The 20,747-nt window shown below is 43.7% G+C and overlaps 10 protein-coding genes across 10 annotated transcripts; 3 read left to right on the top strand and 7 right to left on the bottom strand.

The window, feature by feature from the left end:
• Positions 1–346: 346 nt before the first annotated feature.
• On the top strand, positions 347–3,179 carry SAMD00019534_064870 (hypothetical protein; the record flags this gene model as incomplete). Its single annotated transcript, XM_012898307.1, has 2 exons — positions 347–1,429; positions 1,494–3,179. 2 exons carry the CDS (start codon positions 347–349, stop codon positions 3,177–3,179), a joined length of 2,769 nt encoding a protein of 922 aa, XP_012753761.1.
• Positions 3,180–4,411: 1,232 nt separating this feature from the next.
• Positions 4,412–5,791, bottom strand: SAMD00019534_064860 (hypothetical protein; the record flags this gene model as incomplete). Its single annotated transcript, XM_012898306.1, has 1 exon — positions 4,412–5,791. One exon carries the CDS (start codon positions 5,789–5,791, stop codon positions 4,412–4,414), a length of 1,380 nt encoding a protein of 459 aa, XP_012753760.1.
• A 979-nt stretch (positions 5,792–6,770) lies between these two features.
• SAMD00019534_064850 (hypothetical protein) lies at positions 6,771–8,144 on the bottom strand (the record flags this gene model as incomplete). The annotated part of the gene is made up of 1 exon (XM_012898305.1): positions 6,771–8,144. One exon carries the CDS (start codon positions 8,142–8,144, stop codon positions 6,771–6,773), a length of 1,374 nt encoding a protein of 457 aa, XP_012753759.1.
• A 691-nt stretch (positions 8,145–8,835) lies between these two features.
• On the bottom strand, positions 8,836–9,808 carry SAMD00019534_064840 (hypothetical protein; the record flags this gene model as incomplete). Its single annotated transcript, XM_012898304.1, has 2 exons — positions 8,836–8,853; positions 8,906–9,808. 2 exons carry the CDS (start codon positions 9,806–9,808, stop codon positions 8,836–8,838), a joined length of 921 nt encoding a protein of 306 aa, XP_012753758.1.
• Positions 9,809–10,157: 349 nt separating this feature from the next.
• On the top strand, positions 10,158–12,094 carry SAMD00019534_064830 (hypothetical protein; the record flags this gene model as incomplete). The annotated part of the gene is made up of 5 exons (XM_012898303.1): positions 10,158–10,370; positions 10,466–10,653; positions 10,720–10,947; positions 11,026–11,562; positions 11,653–12,094. 5 exons carry the CDS (start codon positions 10,158–10,160, stop codon positions 12,092–12,094), a joined length of 1,608 nt encoding a protein of 535 aa, XP_012753757.1.
• A 35-nt stretch (positions 12,095–12,129) lies between these two features.
• Positions 12,130–12,923, bottom strand: SAMD00019534_064820 (hypothetical protein; the record flags this gene model as incomplete). The annotated part of the gene is made up of 2 exons (XM_012898302.1): positions 12,130–12,485; positions 12,572–12,923. The coding sequence occupies 2 exons, from the start codon at positions 12,921–12,923 to the stop codon at positions 12,130–12,132; spliced, it is 708 nt and encodes a 235-aa protein (XP_012753756.1).
• Positions 12,924–13,406: 483 nt separating this feature from the next.
• Positions 13,407–15,487, bottom strand: SAMD00019534_064810 (hypothetical protein; the record flags this gene model as incomplete). Its single annotated transcript, XM_012898301.1, has 3 exons — positions 13,407–15,233; positions 15,349–15,366; positions 15,434–15,487. The coding sequence occupies 3 exons, from the start codon at positions 15,485–15,487 to the stop codon at positions 13,407–13,409; spliced, it is 1,899 nt and encodes a 632-aa protein (XP_012753755.1).
• Positions 15,488–16,769: 1,282 nt separating this feature from the next.
• SAMD00019534_064800 (hypothetical protein) lies at positions 16,770–17,441 on the bottom strand (the record flags this gene model as incomplete). Its single annotated transcript, XM_012898300.1, has 2 exons — positions 16,770–17,020; positions 17,093–17,441. Coding segments are annotated over 2 exons (600 nt in total), but the record flags the coding sequence as incomplete, so codon positions are not given.
• Positions 17,442–18,190: 749 nt separating this feature from the next.
• On the top strand, positions 18,191–18,829 carry SAMD00019534_064790 (hypothetical protein; the record flags this gene model as incomplete). Its single annotated transcript, XM_012898299.1, has 3 exons — positions 18,191–18,223; positions 18,322–18,689; positions 18,778–18,829. 3 exons carry the CDS (start codon positions 18,191–18,193, stop codon positions 18,827–18,829), a joined length of 453 nt encoding a protein of 150 aa, XP_012753753.1.
• A 366-nt stretch (positions 18,830–19,195) lies between these two features.
• Positions 19,196–20,363, bottom strand: SAMD00019534_064780 (hypothetical protein; the record flags this gene model as incomplete). Its single annotated transcript, XM_012898298.1, has 3 exons — positions 19,196–19,617; positions 19,840–19,963; positions 20,352–20,363. Coding segments are annotated over 3 exons (558 nt in total), but the record flags the coding sequence as incomplete, so codon positions are not given.
• Positions 20,364–20,747: the final 384 nt, after the last annotated feature.

Below are 20,747 nucleotides of genomic sequence, written 5' to 3'. Positions count from 1 at the left end.
AAAAGACGAAGATGATGGCGATGACATGGACTACAGTCAATAAATGCTCGGTGAACAATTGGTGAACTTTTGGTGAACAAACGGTGAACAGTGTGTGAACTTTCGGAAGTACACTCCTGGTAACTCTCTTGGGCGTGCAAGCTGTTACAGCGCTAACAGGTATCGAAAGTAGAATTGTAGTAGAATTACAAAAATGACCTCCTCAATTTAGGATTAATTATTATTATTATTTTGAACTTTAAAACTCTATTTCTACTACAATTCTACATTGATTGTTGATACAGATACCTTTTTTAATTACTATGAAGTATATAAAACTATAAAGAGAAGAATCTGGAAGTATTAAATGAAGGAGCGCCAGCTCCGGAATGTTGCGAAGCCAGCGGCGATGAGCTATCCACACATCACAGTGACACGTGAGTACGTAGTCAAAAGAGGAGTCAGACACCTTGGATTCAGGTTTGGTAACAAGCGTAACACCACAAAAATTGATCGATTGGATATCATAAGTGGTATCTACCCATTGAACGAATACTCTCAACCGTTGAAGCAAGGTATCAATGTTGTCACCTTTGGATATGTGATGGGCAATGATCACCAGATCATCAACTTTCCAACAACGAACCAAGATACCAACATTTCCAAGTCTCTTGCCAAGTACATCGACTCACTTGCTAAGGGCATGATAGTGATGGTAGTTGCCAATTGTCTCAACATGTCCAAGATCAGTCTGGAAGACGATGCTTTCGAGAGTTTGACACTGCTGGGCAGCAAGTACATCACAAACTTCAAAGATAATAATGACAATGATTGTTGGTTCATATTTATGAAGAAGGGCACTCCATCAGTGTACACTGAGATGGCATTCAATCATTCAACGCCATGCACATCATCCATCTATTTCAATATGGTCATTGATGAGACCATCAACATCTATGTAACGACATCAACACCCACATCCATACCCTCGGGCATGTCAAGTGTGATCAACGTATCTTTGGGAGGCGTGCCAGCCTCATTCACAAGTCATGCCGGTCTGTTGATGGCTGCCATTAGTGAGGACGATGGCAGAGTGTACTTTGCACGCAACTATGATGTCACTAGCACGTCAAGCTTGAGCACACTTCAGATGATCACTGACATCATGTCTATCACCGTTGGTACATTGGTTGTGATCTGCACTGGAGTCCCAAGTCAAGACTTTGCCATATCATATAACCTTGCATTCGCAATTAGTACACTTGGTGCCAAGACAACCATATGCTCTATCACATCAGCTACATCATATGCTGTGATTGGACGGAAGGGTTCACCTGGCTCAGTCCCCGAGAACCTCTCAATCACTGGACCCGTTACATTGTTCACCAACTTCAAGAGACAATACAAACCTGTCAAACCTTACATCCACATCAAGGCAGTGTCATATGCAGTATGTATAATAGCCACATTCAAGCCTAATCAATCAATCATTCTAACTCACTACTCCCAACAAGGCCCCTACTGGACCATCAGACCCTTCGTATATCTTCATCAATGGACTACCAGTGTATGGTACATTTGGAAATGGTTTGAATGTTGTTGCGATTAATCCAACAAATAGCACCGTGATCTTTGCCAACAACTATGATACATCAGATGAGACAAGGAAGCCACGACAAAGTCTCAAGTTCACTCATGATATCACTGACCTGCCCGAGGGTACCATTGTGGCATTGTCAACAATGGGCCGCGCCAGCGATTACCTCGCCGATGCCAGGGCAACAGTCTCCAATTATCTCGGATCATATTTGATATCATCATACACTGATAATCAATCATTTTGTTTGATTTCAACTGTTGGTCTCAACCTGACAGGTGACGCCAGAGTGATGAGTGAGTGTCTTGCAGAAGGCAGCTCATACACTACATGTGATCTTCGATTCCCTTTGAAGTCACTATACACCAACCCAGGCCATACCTTCTGCGTCACATCTGGACAAGAGTCTCGCATCATGGTCAACAATCTGATAGCTATCAACGATACAACGAATGGAATCAACTTGGTCGCTGTAGATCCTGCACTAGGAACTCGCAACTCACATTCATTCAACACATCCACAAGTGAGAGGCAATGGGAGGAACTATACAGCTACATCCAGTGGTTGCCAATTGGTGAGATTGTCTTGCTATCTGTTCAACAATCAATGGGCACACCATTATCACCTGAATCCAAGCGATACCAGATGATGGCCTTTACAATGATTGGAGCATGTCAGTTTATTTGTGTTGGACCAGAGTCTACATACTCGGTGATTGGCACAAGAGGTGCATGCCCAGGATCAGCATTCGAGTCGTACAATGCCAAGAATGTCCAGGTGTGTGTTGGATCATGGGAGCCAATGACGCCTGCTTCACTGATGGGCAGCACTCAGTTTGGTGTGATGGAGAATGAATCGCCACTCTTCACAGTGCCCATGTTAACCAACATGCATCAACATCAATCTCCAATGCCAATCATCCCAAACAACAAAGCATATGGCAACCTATACAGGATTGAACCGGCATTCAATTGGAAGTCACCTCATCCCGATGGGCGACGAGTCAAGGCTCTACTGGTCGGTGTATCATACTACAACACACCATCACAACCTAGCAAAGATATTGAGTTCCACATCCAAGAGCACGCCAGAGCATTGATCCAAGGTGGTTACGTTCTACCACACAACATTAGAATCCTCACTGAGGGTCTGACCGAGGTGTCCGATGACGGTACCTATGTGAATGGTCCATCATGGATATGTATCAAGAATGAGATTTTCTATTGGTTGCTGGAAGATGCCAAGACTGATGACTCACTATACTTTGTCTTTGTTGGACGAGGCTTCACAAGTGAATCATACCCATTTGGATTGGTCACCATGACAAAGGACTTGAAGGCAGCCGATCTCAATGCTTTTACCATCGAAGAATTCAAGTATTGCTTCTCCTCTTTGTCGGCTGGAGTCAACCTCACTTTGCTTTTAGACTGCTCATACTCTTCGGATATGTTGTCAACATGGTCCCCTGGCATCTTGCTACAGACCACAGGCCTGTTTGCCACATCACCAGGCAACTCAATCCCACCAGCCACTCAACAAACAATTCACTCCAATGATCACTCGCATACTCAAGGAGAGTGGATCGACAAAGTTGACTTATAATGAGATAATCACTCGGGTCAAGGGGGAGAAGTTTGTTCCAGGATCGCCCACGCTGTACAATGGTGGCGACAATGTATTCCTGAGTGGCTCATCAACCATCCAGGTGTACCAATATCAAACTACAACTGGTGGAGGATCAGGTGAATATCAATATTGTTACATGACCAACGACAAAATACCAGATCCATGGAAGATGCCCACGCCTCGATGGAGCTTATGGAAATCAGACCGCGAGAAAGGGGAGTCACTCTACCTATTCAATGCTGATCCAATTCAAGTTGATGGACCAAGAAGATACTATCTGTCATTGAGCGTTGTTGAGCCTGGATGGACACTCATTGATAAGATTGGTTATGTATCTCTAGACCCATCCAAACAGTGCAACATTGCAATCCATTGTTATAGTTGCCAGTCATCTGTCAACTCTGTCCAACACTTTGCCTTTCACTCTGTTGTGCCCTCAAACCAACATGGACAGACTTGGGTGGACAATGGTATCGTGTTCTATGCAATTGAATCATCATCAATCAACATGGAAGAAGAGAGGCCAATCGAGTATCCGAGTGCGAGGATCATTCCCATGGTTGATCAAATCGACTGTCGTCCAACTTATCACAAGGATATGTCACCAGAGTCCACATTGGTGATTGGATCAGATGACCAAACTCAAATAGTTCAATCAAGGATTGAATCACTTCAAAGAGAACTGGATGAGTTGAAGAACTCTCTAAGGAATAATAATAAATAGAAGGAATGGTTGATAGAAAATTCTGGAATCATTCCACTCGCAGTATATTTTTTTACTTTAAATGCCTGTCGTTCAAAAGACATATTGCTTCAGTCGGTCCCATACCTGGATTATCACTAATCTTTGTCCATTCATTCATCTTAACAGAGTATTTGAAGTTCTCATCTTCATTCGTACAATAATAAAGTGTTCCACGCTGTGGACCACATGTAAGGATGTAAGGATCAGGTTTAACTGGCGCAGGCGCAAGCACTGTCGATTTGCCAGTTGATAATGATACGCTGATGAAATCCATAATCGCCCACTAAATATAACGTGTCCTTGCCATCGAAGCAACTTGCACGGACTGTCCATGGCAGAGGGTATGACTTCTCGTGCACCAACGTTGTCACATCAAAGAAGTCAATCGCGTTTCTTATTTGAGCATCGGTGGTCCATCCATCGGCGCATATGAGTTGATTGCCTTTGAACCATCCATCATCATTCAACCGAAATGGAATCCCGAATACTCCTCGGAGACAAGGAGTACAAAGTTCCCGTTTGGTCGAGTGACAGGATCATTGATGTCCAACTTGGTCCATTCATTCAGCCTGATTGAGTATCGATAGTTGTGATCATCATTGAGTTGAAGGTAATATAGTGATCCTCGTTGTGGACCACGACATAGTTCATTCCTTGCTACATCTTCGTTGAATGGCAGTGGTGCCAGCTCTGTTGTCTTCCACGTTGTCATTGATACACTGATGAATTGACCCTCCTCTGACAGCATGTATAGCAGGTCATTGCCATCGTGACAACAAGATGTGACGCTCCAAGGTAAGCTGACTTGCCTCACCAACAACTTTGTGGTCAGATTGAACACGCTGATGGACTTGCTTTGCTGGCCCTCTGGTGTAATGCCATCAACACATATGAGCTCGTTGTCTTGGAAGTAGAGTTGCGGCCTCGCCAGATATATGGGCAAGTTTCCAAGATCATCATACTTTTGCTCATTGATATTGAATCTGTACACTTTGCTCACTTGTTCTTGGTCGTTGTCATCATCTACACAATCGATGAGCATGTAGACCATTTCACCGCCATCAAAGGATGATGAAGATTTGATATAATCAGACGTCTTCTCGATTATTCTTTCCCATTCTCCTCTTTTCAAGTTGAACCAGGTATGAATGGATGGACGATCGTAGCCATCGAATAAAAAGATTAGATCATTGGCACAGACTGCAGTGGTCAGTATTGACCATGGGATATGTTGGTGATTGATCACTGACCATGTCTTGGACAATGGCGAGTAGAATGATATGGAGTCTTCAGCCAAGATAATTAAACGACTGTAGTGGTCTGGTGTCTCTTCAATGAACTCGATGCACGACTTGAGTTGGTTCTTGATTGAATCGTACATGTCGAGGTCAATGTCCAATTGGCACACAGGTATATGAACATTGTATTGTGATGTGATCATGTGTTTGGTGCTCTGTTGCACCAATGTCAACAGTTCAGTGTCATTGATCTCGATTGATTGATCATTGTTTGGTGATGTTGATGTGAATGATTGATCGATGAATTGATCGATGGTTGTACTTGATGTGATTGATTGAACGATGTTGTCCATCTCCATACCATCATTGATCTTATTCTTTGATGATTTGAACACATTATTGATAGTCTCAATCTCATTGATGATGTCATTGATTGTTGATGATGTTTGATGCACTCTGTCATTGATCTGTGAGTTGATCTTGTGTTCTTGGAGGATGATCAACTCGTGAAGTTCTTTGCATCGCTCTGTCACCTCCTTGCTGGCTTTAGTGAGTGTCTGATGCTTCGTTGCCAACTCCTTCAATGTACTCCATAACAACTTCATCCTTGATGTTGATGTCTCATTATATTGTTGTCGTTGACACAACATCTTTACATTATCAACATTCTCCACATCATGCTTTCGATGTGATGCGGCAACACATATTGAACATATTAAACAGTTACAATCTAAGCAAATGAACTCATTCTTCTTATTATTATGCTCTTCACATATACTCTCCGTCATTATTATCTTTATCTTTATCTTTATCTCTATCTATCTATCTTCTCTGTTTTGTGTGTGGCAAGTGAGTGAACCATCGTTTTACAACATTCAACCGAACTTGGTTACCGGTCTGTGCTTGGAGACACAGAGTAGATGGTTCTTGTTTGGTCGAGTGACAGGGTCCTTGATGTCCAACTTGATCCATTCATTCATCTTGATTGAGTATCGATAGTTGTGATCATCATTGAGTTGAAGGTAATAGAGTGATCCTCGTTGTAGACCATGACATAGTAGATTCCCTACACCATCGTCGAGTGGTAGTGACGCCAGATCTGTTGTCTTCCAAGTTGTCATTGATACACTGATGAATTGACCATCATCTGACAGCATGTAAAGCATGTCCTTGTCATCGTGGCAACAAGATGAGACGCTCCAAGGCAAGCTGACCTCCTTCAACAACAACTTTGTGGTCAGATTGAACACGCTTATGGACTTAATATAAATAATGAATATGAGAGATATTAACAAAAAACGAGCGAGTTCACAAGGGGGGAGCTAGTGTTGCAACACTTGGACCATAAATTAGTTCATACGTCAGATCGTTCAATGGCAGTGGTGCCAACTCGGTGGTCTTCCACATATAGACAATGATACACTGATTAATTTACCATCCTCCAACAGCATGTATAGCAGGTCCTTGCCATCGTGGTGCTCCCAGGTAAGCTATCCTCTCTCAAGAGAGCATATTAATTTGTCAGTGGTGATGGGATAGGATAGTGTTTGGTCACTGACCATGAGTATTTGATGTCTTCTGACTTTATCTTCTGAATGGTCTATCGCTCAATACCAATGGAATAAAGTTTTCATCTCGATCAAAGAGGTCGATATTATCAGCAATACATGTCCATTCATTCTTACGAATTGAGTACCGGAAGTTCTTGTTGGGACCTTGAAGAAGTATGAGTGTTCCCTTTTCAGGACCACAAGAAAGAGTGTTTGTCTCAACTGGACCGGGTGGAGAGGCCCGATGGGTGATCTTTCCAGTTACCAATGATATGCTGAGGAATTCGCCAACCATGGATAGCATGTAAAGTATGTCCTTGCCATCAAAGCAGCATGTATTGACTGGCCATGGCAATGGGTATGACTTCTCGATCTGTAGTGTTGCCAGGTTGAAGAATTCAACCGTTTGGCTGCTATCTTCTTCATCTTTGCGGTTGAGCACTGCATCCACAAATATAAGTTGATTGTTTATGACAAAGTGATAACGAGAATCGCAATACATCGGTAGCTGGCCTATACAAGAGAACTGTTGTGTCTCTATATTGAACGTGTAGATCCACGACTCATCCTCGTCGTCTGTGGTAGCGATGTAGATCAGTTTGTCTCCATCATAGTACGACGCTGCTTCATAATCGTCAGAATTGTCCTCTAATATATCATAGTTGTACCATTGACCGTCATCTAGTGAGTACCAGGCGAATGTGGATGGCTCCTCATTACCACTGAACAGGTACACTTTGCCACGAGCATATACAGATGTAAGCGAGGTTTCCCATTTCTTTGGTTTGTGATCAAGCAACGACCATGTGTCAGAAAATGGTGAGTAGATTGAAATGGTCGCTTCACTGATGACCATTAAACAATTGCGATTGTGGGCTGTCTCCTCCAGAAGTTCGAAACAAGTTCGAAGTTGATGTTTGATGCCATCCAATGTGTCGTGATCAATGTCCACCAAACATCTTGGGATATGTTTAAAATGTGATTCATACTTTAGTCGAACACTCTGTTGTACCAATGCTAACAACTCATTGCTACTATTGCTGATCTCGATTGGTTGATCACTATTGGGTGATGTTGATGTGAATGATTGATCGATGAATTGGTCAATCGTTGTACTTGATGTGATTAATTGAACGATGTTGTCCATCTCCATACCATCGTTGATCTTATTCTTTGATGATCTGAACACATTGTTGATGCTCTCAATCTCATTGATGATGTCATTGATTGCTGATGATGTTTGATGCACTCTGTCATTGATCTGTGAGTTGATCCTGTGTTCTTGGAGGATGATCAACTCGTGAAGTTCTTTGCATCTCTCGGTCACTTGCTTGCTGGCCTGAGTGAGTGTCTGATGCTTCGTTGCCAACTCCTTCAATGTACTCCACAACAACTTCATCCTTGACATTGACGTCTCATTATATTGTTGTCGTTGACATAACATCTTTACATTATCAACATTCTCCATTTCATGTTTACTATGCACTGTTACGACACATATTGAACATATCAAACAATTACAATCAAGACAAATGAACTTGTTCTTTTTGTTATTATGAGCATCACATATACTAGTATTATTAACTTCCTCCATCTCTTTCATTATTATTATTTGTTTATCTCTATGTTTGTATCACAATCTGTTTGAAATTGATAAAGTGAAGTGCAAAGGGGGGATTCTTGATTAATTTGATGTCATCTGACTTTATCTTCTTGATGGCCTATCACTCAATACCAATGGAATATAGAATTGACCTCTATCGAAGACGTCGCTATTATCAGCTATCCTTGTCCATTCATTCTTACGAATTGAGTACCGGCAGTTCTTGTTGTTACACTGTAGAAGGATGAGTGTATCCTTTTCAGGACCACAAGATAGTGTGTTTGTCTCAACTGGGTCGGGTGGAGAGGCCAGATGAGTGATCTTCCCTGTTGCCAATGATATGCTGAGGAATTTGCCAACCTTGGATAGAACGAATAGTATGTCTTTGCGATCAAGGCAACATGCATTGACTTGCCATGGCAATTCGTATGACTTCTCGGGTTGTAATGTCGCCAGGTTGAAGAATTCAACCTTTTGGATGCTATCCGCACCCTCCTCACTGCTGATCAATCCACTATTATGAGTTGATTGTTTATGATGTAGTAATAAATAGTATCGCGAAATACCGGTAGCATGCCAATACAAAAGAACTGTTGTGACTCTATATTGAAGGTGTATATCCATGTCTCCTCATTATGGTCAGTGGTAAAGATGTAGATCAGTTTGTCTCCATCGAAGAACGATGTTGATTCAATATAGCGAGAAGCATCCTTGATGTCATAGTTGTGCCATTGACCGTCATCCAGTGAGTACCAGGCGAATGCGGATGGCTCCTCATTACCGCTGAACATGTACACTTTGCCACGGACATACACTGACGTAAGCGTGGTATCCCATTTCATTGGCTTGTCATCGAGCAACGACCACGTGTCTGACATTGGTGAGTAGATTGACATGGACTCTTTACTAATGACCAATATACGATTGTCAGCTGTCTCCTCCAGAAGTTCGAAGCAAGTTCGAAGTTGATGTTTGATGCCATCCAATGTGTCGTGATCAATGACCACCAAATATCTTGGGATATGTTTATACTGTGATTCATTCATTAGTCGAACACTCTGTTGTACCAATTTCAACAATTCATTGCTACTAATGCTGATCTCGATTGATAGGTCACTGTTGGGTGACGTCAACATTGATGTCGATGTGAACGATTGATCGATGAACTGGTCAATCGTTGTACTTGATGTGATTGATTGAAAGATGTTATCCACCTCCAATAGATCATTGATCTTATTCTTTGATGATTTGAACACATTGTTGATGCTCTCAATCTCATTGATGATGTCATTGATTGCTGATGATGTTTGATGCACTCTGTCATTGATCTGTGAGTTGATCTTGTGTTCTTGGAGCATGATCAATTCGTGAAGTTCTTTGCATCGCTCTGTCACCTCCTTGCTGGCTTGAGTGATGCTGTGTTGCCAGCTGTTGTAGTGTACACCACACAACAACTCCATCCTTGACATTGACGTCTCATTATATTGTTGTCGTTGACATAACCTCTTTACATTATCAACATTCTCCATTTCATGTCTCTTATGTGTTGTTGCAACACATATTGAACAAATCAAACAATTACAATCAATACAAATGAAGTCGTAACTCTTACTATGTTCATCACATTCTCTATCATCTTTCTTTATCATTGTTGTTGTTATTATCTGTCTCTCTATCTTTACACATTAACACAAACATTGACTTCATCTTTTGAAACTTCAAATTTGTGTGTTTGATTTCAAAAACGAAAGACGAGTAGTCAAAGCAATCAGTTCATTCATTTAGCAACCCAACGTAACATAATATATATAACTATAAATGGATAACCAATCATCACCAACTATAACATTGGAATCAATAGGATTGACAGATTGGATAATAAAGAATCTAAATGAACAGGGTATCACAGAGTTGTTACCAGTACAAAGTGAGATCGTCCCATTCATAGCAAGAACAGAGGGTCATGACATTTGTGTCTGTGCTCCAACAGGTTCCGGTAAGACACTTGCCTATGTCCTACCAATTGTACAAGTATGTATCATCACTCACTCATACATCACTGATTCATTCAATCACTAACTCTATCGATCACTCACAACAATCAATCGATCGATCATCAATCATAGAAACTTCATAAGAGAATAGTAAGACGATTGAGGGTCGTGTGTATTGTACCTACACATGACTTGGTGACACAGACAGAGGCTACATTCAAGGCAATGACTAAAGGTACTACTCTGGTCGTCGAATCACTGGGTCAGCGAGCATTCAATCTCGAACAAGGCTTGCTAGTATCAACACATTACAATGATGAGTATGCATTACATTAGTTGTCATCACATTCATAGACATACTCACACATACCTTACCCACCGGTTAGGAATGATGATGTACACTATGAGAGCTTGGTGGACATACTGGTGACGACACCTGGTAGACTTGTGGAACATTTGAATGAGACTCCTGGCTTCGACCTCCAACATCTCACATATCTAGTCATCGATGAGGCTGATAGACTGTTGCGTGATTCATTCCAATTCTGGTTGGAGAAGGTCATGGAGTCGACAAAGGCCTTGAAGCCAAGGTCAATATCAGTATCAAGTAGTGGGTAAGTCTATGTGCCACGCCACGCCACGCCTCTCCACGCCTCACCATCTAACTCTGCATCTACACATCATCATCACAGTGACATTAGGATACAGGACTCAAAGTATGGTACACATGGATCACATTTGGATCATCTGTCATTCAAGGAGGCAAGAGTGATCAAGTTGTTGCTATCGGCCACAATGAGTTATAATCCAGAAAAGATATCAATGTTGGAGTTGAACGCACCTTTATACTTCCAGTCCAACAAGATATCCGATCTGAAGTATACTATACCCGAGTCATTGAAGGAACACTATGTAACTTGCTTTGCCGATCAGAAGCCATTGGTGTTGCTCAAGTTGATCGCTCTGGCATTCAAAGCAAAGGAGGAACAGAGCTCCGAGCAACAGTCAATTACCGCGTCCACAGACACATCAGCAGCGGACAACGATTCACATCCACGTATAATATGCTTTACCAACTCCAAGGACACTGCACAGCGACTAAACACATTGCTTGGACTGATTGGACAAGTGGAAGGCTACAAGCTCAAGACGGCCGAGTACTCATCCTCCATCAACTCCATCGAAAGAAGCACTCTTCTCAAGTGTTTCAAGAATGGCGAGATCAACATGTATGTGTCCACCATCATATTGGAACTATTCCGGTCACTCACCAATCACTCAATCACTAACCATTTCCATTCCAATCAAACAAACAACAGTCTGATATGTAGTGATATTTTGGCCAGAGGTATGGACGTGCCTAATGTGGACACGGTCATCAATTACAACTCCCCGCCATCGTCTGTGTTGTACGTTCACAGAGTGGGTAGAACTGCGAGAGCTGGACGCGAGGGTTCAGCCTACACTATACTGGAGCAGGAGGAGCGCAGTTTCTTCCTTGGTATGATGAAGAAGACAGGAAGATCACAAAAGCTCAACAACCTCAAGTGGAAGCGAGACGACTACACCAAATACGTCAAGAGGTTCAAGCAGGCACTGAATCAGACCAGAGTCATATATACCAAGCGCAAGGCGACCGAGCAGCTGATGAAGTCAATCAACAGTGGTGCCACAGTTGGCAGCATGCAGGACAGCAACACCATCGTCCAAGACCTGTTCGAGATCAACAAGAAGCGAGCAACAATGAACTTTGATAATTGATCATGATTGATTGAATGGATATATGATTGATGTTATTAATGGGACACGCCCACTACTGATCGTTTAAAGTACAAGTTGGCTTCGGCATCGTTCTTCATTTGGTCGCGCAAGAACTCTCCATAGCGATGACACCAGTAGGCGCTGGCTGGCTCAAGGTCTGCAGCCTGTTTGAGGTATTGTCCAGCTCTCTCCACATCCTTGCGTGTATCCAACAGGAACTCGCCATAAAGTCCAAGACCACGAACGTTTGTTGGGCCTGATGTAACCACCTTCTTGAACATCTTCTCTGCTCTGTCCAACTCTCCACTCTTCTTGCAATTGATTGCATAATGTAGCAATAGATCAGAGTCGTCCTGGTCCAGTGCAATCTTTGGTGAAGCGTGCTTGTATCCTGGATGGGATTGAGTGGGTGAGTGATTGTTTTGGAATGATCCCAAAGTGATCAAATGTTTACAACGAGTGAGTGAGGTAACTTACCCTCTTTGTATATCTCTTGTGCCTTGGCAGAGTCGTTCTTCCTCTCGTAGTACTCGGCATAGGCGGTCCATGTTCTGGAGTTGTCTTGGTCGGCCTGGATGGCCCTCCTCAGGGTCTCCAGCGCCTCTTTGTCATTGCCCTCACTGGATAGGATGATGGCATAGTCTGTGAGAGCATTGGCATCGTTGGGTGCATCCTCCAATCGCTCCCTTATATCACCTTTATTCTTCTTGTCCACCTCATTATATATTGACTTTGGTGTAGAGTCTGTCGTATCAACCTTTACACTCGATTGTTTACCACTTGACTTTGAAGTCTTTTCCTTCTTCTCTTTACCACAACAACATCCCATTCTTTATCTCTATAACTTATAATTTTCTGTACACTATTTGATTGATTGTTTGAATGATTGAGTGAGTGAGCGAAACAAACAGTCTTTGTAGTATTGCCTCAATGAGCTGGCTGGCTGTTATCTACATCAGAGTTTCATCAGTCTCAATCAATCATCCAGGATTATGGACCCATCTGATCAGATCGGAATCAAGATTTGTGTTTCACCCACACCCATCCAACACCCACTCACCCAATCACACACTCTAAACACTACAGTCAAACACGACGAACGAACGAACTATGATCGACATCAGGGACTGAAGATTGACAACAAAGGTAAGCAATCGAATGATTGAAAGAATGATTAAGGATGCAAAGAGACACATTTATTATTGTAGTAATACTAGGTCAATGGCATGAGGAAAAAGAAGGAAGGAAGGAAGGAAGGAAAGGTACAGGGTTGAAAAAAAGGAAGGGAATGTAGACCAACTAACTGGTTGGTTTAGATTCTCTTGGCATCGATGACTGGCTCAGCGCCCTGGATGGATGCGACGGTGGTGGCTGGGGTGAAGGGTGGGAGACCCTCTGATTGCCACTCGTTGACGGTGCCCCAGCTGGTTCTGAGCTGCTGACGGAGGTCGTTCCAGCCCTCGGTGACGAGGACCTGGTCGACGGTACGGTAGGCAGAGTTGAGGGCGCCGAGAATCCAGGCGTGGTGGACACTGGTGGCCTCACCGGCAAAGTGGACGGTGCCGTTGGCCTCGGACTTGATCATCTCGGGGAAGTACAGGGAGAACTGGCATGGGGAGAAACCGGCGAATGAGCCAGACTGGTATTGGTAGTCATCCCAGTTCCAGATCTTCCAGTCGAGCAACTGGCGGTCGAGGTACTCGACGTCGACCTGATGGAGCTCAGCGAGGTTCTGGAGCAGGAGCTGCTCAAGCTGCTTCTTGTCGTTGGTGAGACCAGAGAGACGGATTCCGTCCTGGCCCCAGGTGTAGCCGACGAGGATACCGTTGGCGTACGAGCGGGTGTCGTTGATTCCGTATGATGGGTAGTTGACCTGGCGGATTGGCAGATCGGTCGAGGACTGACCTCCGTAGATTGGACGGCCGTTCATGACGATGGGGTCCTCCCACCAACGCGAGCGGAAAGACATGGCAACCTTGACGGAGTGGTCGTAGGTGAGCGAGCGGATGGCCTCACGCTTCTTGAAGGACAGGTTGAGATCGCCAGTGTCGATTCTCTCCAAGACTCCGAGGGCGACGGTGCTGATCACGTGGTCGTAGTTACGGGTGCGACGCTCTCCCTCAACTTGGACGGAGACGGTTGGGCGGGCGTTGACGCCAGTGCCTCTTGGTGCACCTGGGGCGATTCTGTTGACTCTCTTGCGGGTCTCGACGGAGCTGCGGCCAATCGAGTCGAGGATGGCATCGACAAAGGAGTGCGTACCTCCCTCAATGTGGTAGTACTCGGCGGCGGTGAAGTCGAGGAAGTTCAAGACGGCCTCAGTGATCGAGTTGAAGTCGAACCAACCAGTGCCGACCAATTGGGTCTCGAGGTAGGTGATGAGTGGCTGTGGGTAGCTGGCAAGGGTGCCGTTTGGCTGGCACTCTCCATCCTTGAAGACGTTGGCCATGTAGTAACGGACGCTGAGACAATCCTGCTGCAAGAGCATCTTGTAGCCCTGGTCAAAGTTCATGGTCATGGCGTAGATGAACTTGCCAATGACCTTGCCGACCCAGTAGGTGGGTGGCTTGGCAGCGAAACAGTCTGGCACACCGGAGCCAACACCGCCGTTGTACTGGTCACCAACGTGGAGTGGGTCGTTGATCATTGGGGTATCGCCGTAGTTGCGGATTCCGTTGAAGTAGACGGGGTTGTTCTTGTGGGAGAGGTAGTATGGGGCGGTGGTGACTGGGTTGCCGAGGGCGCGCAACTTGCTGACCAAACTCCAGCTCGACTGACCAATGACACGCTCCATGACACCGGTCTTGGGGAAACGCATGGCACCGAGGTCGACATAGTCGTTCTCGTTGTCGGAGAAGTAGTGGGTCATGACACGGCCACCAATGCGGGGGCTGGCCTCAATGATCTCAAAGTCGATGCCCAACTCGTCAAAGATGAGTCCGGCGTACAGTCCAGCCATACCGGCACCGACGATACCGACGGTGATGTCACGGTGAGCTGACGAAATGTTGGTGACTGGTGGAGCAGAGCCAACGAGGGAGGCGGCCAAATAATCACGGGCCGATGGGTCAGAGGCAGCAATGTTAATGCTGACCAATGCCAATAATAAGCATGAAAGGATTAACTTCATTTTGGATATCTGTGTGTTGGTTGAGTTTGATTGATTGTTTGTGGTTGTGTGATTGTGGGAGTGGGGTTAGGTCAGGAATAGTTCCACATCAAGTATAAGTGATGTGTGTGTGTTGCAGACTTACCTTCGATGGATAGTCCAACTTGAGTATTTGATGTTACAGATAAGTATTGTTAATGTTTTAATGAATTGAATGAATGAGAACTGACCGGTATGTATAGGTGTCGAAGGCACTCAGAGGAGGTCAGGTACGGTAGTGACATCAATGAGGGAAATCACATCTATGATCACTTTATTTCTGAATATTTTGTCACCATTCCTATTCCTGTTTACCGGTGTGGATAGATAGAAGGGGTTGTGGAGGAGAGGGGTGGTCATACGCCATCATCATTACAACCACCAACTCACACTCTTCAGAAGATGGTAAGAAGACAAACAAACATGTGATTGTGTTTGCACACACGCATTTATCAAACTTGCACATTCTATTACATCTCCTGGATGCAAGGCCACAGAAGGCAAAACCGTTTCAAACATACATACACACACGTCCATCTCCCAAAGACAAAGATATCTTTGTCCAGACTTTTCTCAACACGTCGCGACATGTTTTGGGCATTTTGAGATTCGAGTGCGAGATGAAAGTCCCCGCGGCACAACGCACGAGATTGATAGCCAATCAGGATGCAAGGCGAGTGCCCACCTCACTCGTGACGATGTGTGATTGTGTGTGATAGCATGGTCATAACCTACAGAGTCTCTGTCCTATCGTCACGAGTGAGGTGGGCATGCATAGGGTTCACCGAAGCAAATCCGATTTCGCGCGAACCATTGGTGAGTGAGTGTTGGTCGCGACTGTTTGGACTTTGATTGATCGAGCGGGGCCAACTACTCACTTTTCAAGTGTAACTTGACCAGGTTCGGTCCATACATAGCCAGGGCAGTTGAAACACATACCGTCAGTAGTGTCTTTGCGTGGCGCAGGACATGCCCTCTGCTCTATTTGTCCAAAGGCGTGTCCTTAGTAGTTAGTGGTCATCTATTTGGGTCACATCTTGAACACGGCGCTGGATGCCAACTGTTCTATCGAGCTTCTGGGTGTACCCCAACTGCTGTCATGATAGGGTCAGCTTGCGATGGAGTGTCGACATCACCTTTGTACCAAACACAATCAGGTGTCTGTCCATCGTCACATCACATTGTCGTAATAAGGGATATCAGATTCTATTCTTGTTTGTCTTTGTTGTGTTGTCCTCATTCTGAAGGTCCTGTCCATGTCTCAACACCATGGTGTTTGGTCTTGGACAGATAAAGATAGATACATATTGAACATCAATCGAAGCGATGAATATCCCTATGTGATCTCATTCGATCGATCTTCGATTTATGAGCTGTATGTGATTGTGATCACATTCCCTCAAGGCCTCGCACTTCACACTTTTGTCGCTTGTTAATCACAATCCGAGAAGAAGGAGTCCATGGATGAGGTGTTCGAACATGCGTGTAATATTATTATTATTATGTATTATTATGTATTATATTCGTTTAGGCTTGATTTGATGTGATCCACTTGTGAGTGGCAGCAGGTGCCTCGGATGTCTCAAGACGACGCAGCAGATCATCGACATTATCACTAAAGATAATACGGTTTACAAAGCTCTCATTGACGAATCCCTTCTCTGCAGAGTTCCTCAATAATGCCTCCAAGTGTGTATAATATCCATCAATGTTCAACACTCCAACTGGCTTTGAATGGATGCCCAGCTGAATCCAGGTCAATGCCTCGAACAACTCCTCTGTGGTGATGAGCATGTGTAAATGTTAGTCGCACGCCAACTCAATCAAACAATCATAATATGTATACATACCGAATGTTCCAATTCCACCTGGAAGTGCAATGAAGGCATCAGCCTTCTCGTACATGATCTTCTTGCGGGTGTGCATGTCGTCCACGTAGATTACTTCGCCAACTGTGACGCCAGAGATCTCTTTTGGTGCGAGGGCGCGTGGGATCACACCAAGTACACTGCCACCATTTGTTTGAACGGCCTCTGCCACTGCACCCATCATACCATGATTGCCACCGCCATATACCAACGAGTACTTTCTCGCGGCAATCTCCTCTCCTAACTTCTTGGCCAATGTCACGTAGTTTGCATTGGTACCATCTCGCGATCCACAAAAGACACAAATGTTTGTAAGTTTGTTGTTGACTAACATAGGCTCCATTCTACTTCTACACCTTACTAACTACTACTACTACTTCTTTATATTGTATATATGTATTTATATATATTTGTGTTTGTTTGTAATTGCAATGAATGATTATTGGTCAGTTGCAAACGAATAGACGAGGTTACCCCCAAAGATCCATCTTCAAATTCTTTCTTTGTTCCTGGCTGACAACCGACTTTTTTTTAGATTTAGATCTTAATCTTGTCTAAACAACAACAACAATTCCTTACTTACTTATTAGATATATATTATACATATAATACTACATCTTCATATGAAGATGTATTGAATTGTTTATGATTGGTTGAATGATTGATTGATCATTCGTTCATTCATTCATTCTTATTCGTTGAGCATGCAGACGAGAGGCACCCTTGACTTAACTTATTGTGTCTTTGTTGATGGATACATATCCATATATAAATCTGGGTATATATGATATTTAAAATAAGAAATAATATTATTTGTCCACATTGATGCCAATCAACTCTGTCTCAAGGAATGAAGACAACTGAATCAATTTTCGAATGTTCCCACCTGGTTGTGTGGGAGGAACAAAGAAACAAACAGTGGAGTGAGGGAGAGCATGTCGAATGAGTGTGTGAGCTGGGTTCACACTTTGAGCATGTTGTGTTAATGATCATTCAATCAATCAATCAATACCTTTGTTTAAACATATACATATACTCTTATACATACTTCTAATCAATAATTAAATAACAACAACAACAATGAAGGCTCTACCATTTATTGCAGGTGCTTTGGTATGTTTGTTTATCAAGAATGAATGAATGAATGACGTTCAAACAGGACTGAATACTCACTCAATACTTACTTATAATCACTCAATCGCGGCGAGTAGTTTAGCGTTGGATGGTTCTTGTGGATTGATGGACACGTCTATGAGAACGTTCGTAACAATAGAGATCACGATCAGTTTGGCCCATCGATTCAATGGCTCTTCTATCTACCGGGTATATTCGCTACAGTTGGTCTGGTGATGGCAAACATTGTCAACTTGGAATCATTGTCGTCATTCAGCTTTGCCGACGAGGGCAGCGCCACCAAGATCCGCGTCTGGCTCTTCCTCAGCTTTGCCATCAACTTTGGTTGCATCGCCGCTGCCATCTGGATCATGGTTGCCAACTTCATGCCACCTCACAACAAGAACTCTGATGCTCAGTATCCAGGTATTGCTCTCACTGTCCAGAACGTACTTATATTCATTAGGTAAGTTCTTGTGATTGATCACAAAGAGAGAGTGAGATCATGAAGGTATAGTTGCTAACATATCTTTTCCTTCGTCGTACATCTGTAGTTCACTGATATTGGTATACTCCAAATCACGTCAAGAGGAAGAGCAATATTAGATGATCAATTAGGTAGTTGATCTGATGTTGCAGAGGGTCATCATGTAACAACAACAACGACAACAACAATGACATCAAAGAGGAGATAGTTACCCTTTAGTCACAACAGACAGTTGTTGATTGATTGATTGTTGCCATATGGCAAGAAGCAACAAGAGAGAGACGTTCATCACATGTATAGACTTGTTAAATAATAAGAATAGTATCCCATCCCATCTCCCCATCCATCTTACCATCCACTCCACTTATTAATGTCGTTCGTCCACACTCTTTGATTGTTTGTTTAAGTTAGAGGAAAGGAAGGCTACTTTATTCGCTACGCGCTCGTATCTATCAATGTGTATAAAGTGATGGACAGTGACTTTAAGCCTTGACGATCTTCTGGGCCTTGGACTTGTAGAGCTTGAGGAGAGCAGTCTTGCGGTAGTGAGCAACGGTCTTCTGCTTGCGGGTGGCCTCGAGCTTGGCAACGACGTCTCTGTATTTCCAACCGCACTGGCTGGCCAACTGTCCGAGGACGGTGACCTTGCGGGCTGGGTTCATCTTGACGATGTGGAGGGCCTCTGGCACAACCATCTTCTTGAGTCTGTCGTATGGTGCTGGGCAACCCTCGAACATCTTCATTCTGTGGAGAGCGAGCATTCCGCGTGGAGTTCTGTGTGGCAACATTCCACGGACGGCACGCCAGAAGATCTTGGATGGCGAACGGTTGTGACGGTGTCCGCGGGCGTGGTTGGTGTTGGCAGTGAGGTTCATGAATGAAGACCACTTCAACTTGTTACGGTACACTGTTATATTGGTTGACGATCGCGATTATATGTTAGGGTGCATGTTCCTGTTTCATTCATTCGTTCGTGTTGTGTCCTGTTGCTGCTGTTGCTGATCTCAATCTCGCTTGTGTGTTCGCCATTTGTGATGACTCGCTCGCATGTATCGTATACTAATGTGACCTGCCTGACCTGAGTGCAACAACAAGCAGGAATGATGGTGATTATGTGATGATTACTTACATGGACCGGAGACAATGAGCTCCTCACAACGGACAACAACAACCTTTTGTCCGCACAAGAGCTCCTTGGCAACCTTGGAAGCAAGACGACCGAGAAGGTGTCCCTTGGCATCAACTATAACTGTCTGTTTGAGTTTGATTGTGGCGTATGTATTAGATCTTTGAGCACAGCACTGTATCAATCAAGTCGCTTATGTGTATGAGTCGCTCGGGAGTTGATAGTTGAATCATGTTTCATGACGAATGAATGAGTGATCGTTGTCTTTATCTTTGTCGTCTCGTCGTTTAATCGCAATTTCATCCACAAGCTGTTGATCATTCATTCATTCATCATTTGGCTCATCATCATGAATGAATGAATGAACGAATGAAGCCAACAAAAACCTGATGTGTCCATATGAGATGTGATCGATCGTCTTGTTGATAATGTGTCTTGTGTCATATCATGTCAAGTCGTGACGAGTTGAGTCGTGTAGTGTCATATCATGTGATGTCGCATAGTCTAGTAACTACCTTTGTGAACATTGTTAACCTGTTTATCCTCTATATGAATGATGTGTTGTATTAGATTGTGTCAACAAACTACCAAGTCATACTCTCGCTCACCTCGCCAGCCTGACTGCCAAACGAGACACGCACATTCAAAAAAAATCATTCCACTCAGAAGAACTTTCATTTTTATAAAGGCCCGGGCTTTTATTTTCATCATTGCCTAGGTTGTTAATCTTGTTGATCGTTTGGAATGGTCCAATTATTATTGGATTGTTATTATTAGTGTATTTTGGTATAAGGATTGATTGAATAAATAAAGTAACAAAGACAAAAGGAGCAGGTGTCAATTCTATCCATGATTGATTTTTGATTGCCTGATAATTGTTAGGCGATTAAGAATGATGGAGTCTTCATGTT

Source organism: Acytostelium subglobosum (assembly GCF_000787575.1).
Source record: "Acytostelium subglobosum LB1 DNA, scaffold: scaffold12, whole genome shotgun sequence".
Lineage (NCBI taxonomy): Eukaryota > Evosea > Eumycetozoa > Acytosteliales > Acytosteliaceae > Acytostelium > Acytostelium subglobosum.
The sequence above is the reverse complement of the archived record's forward strand: the minus strand, read 5'-3'. Positions and strand labels throughout refer to the sequence as shown.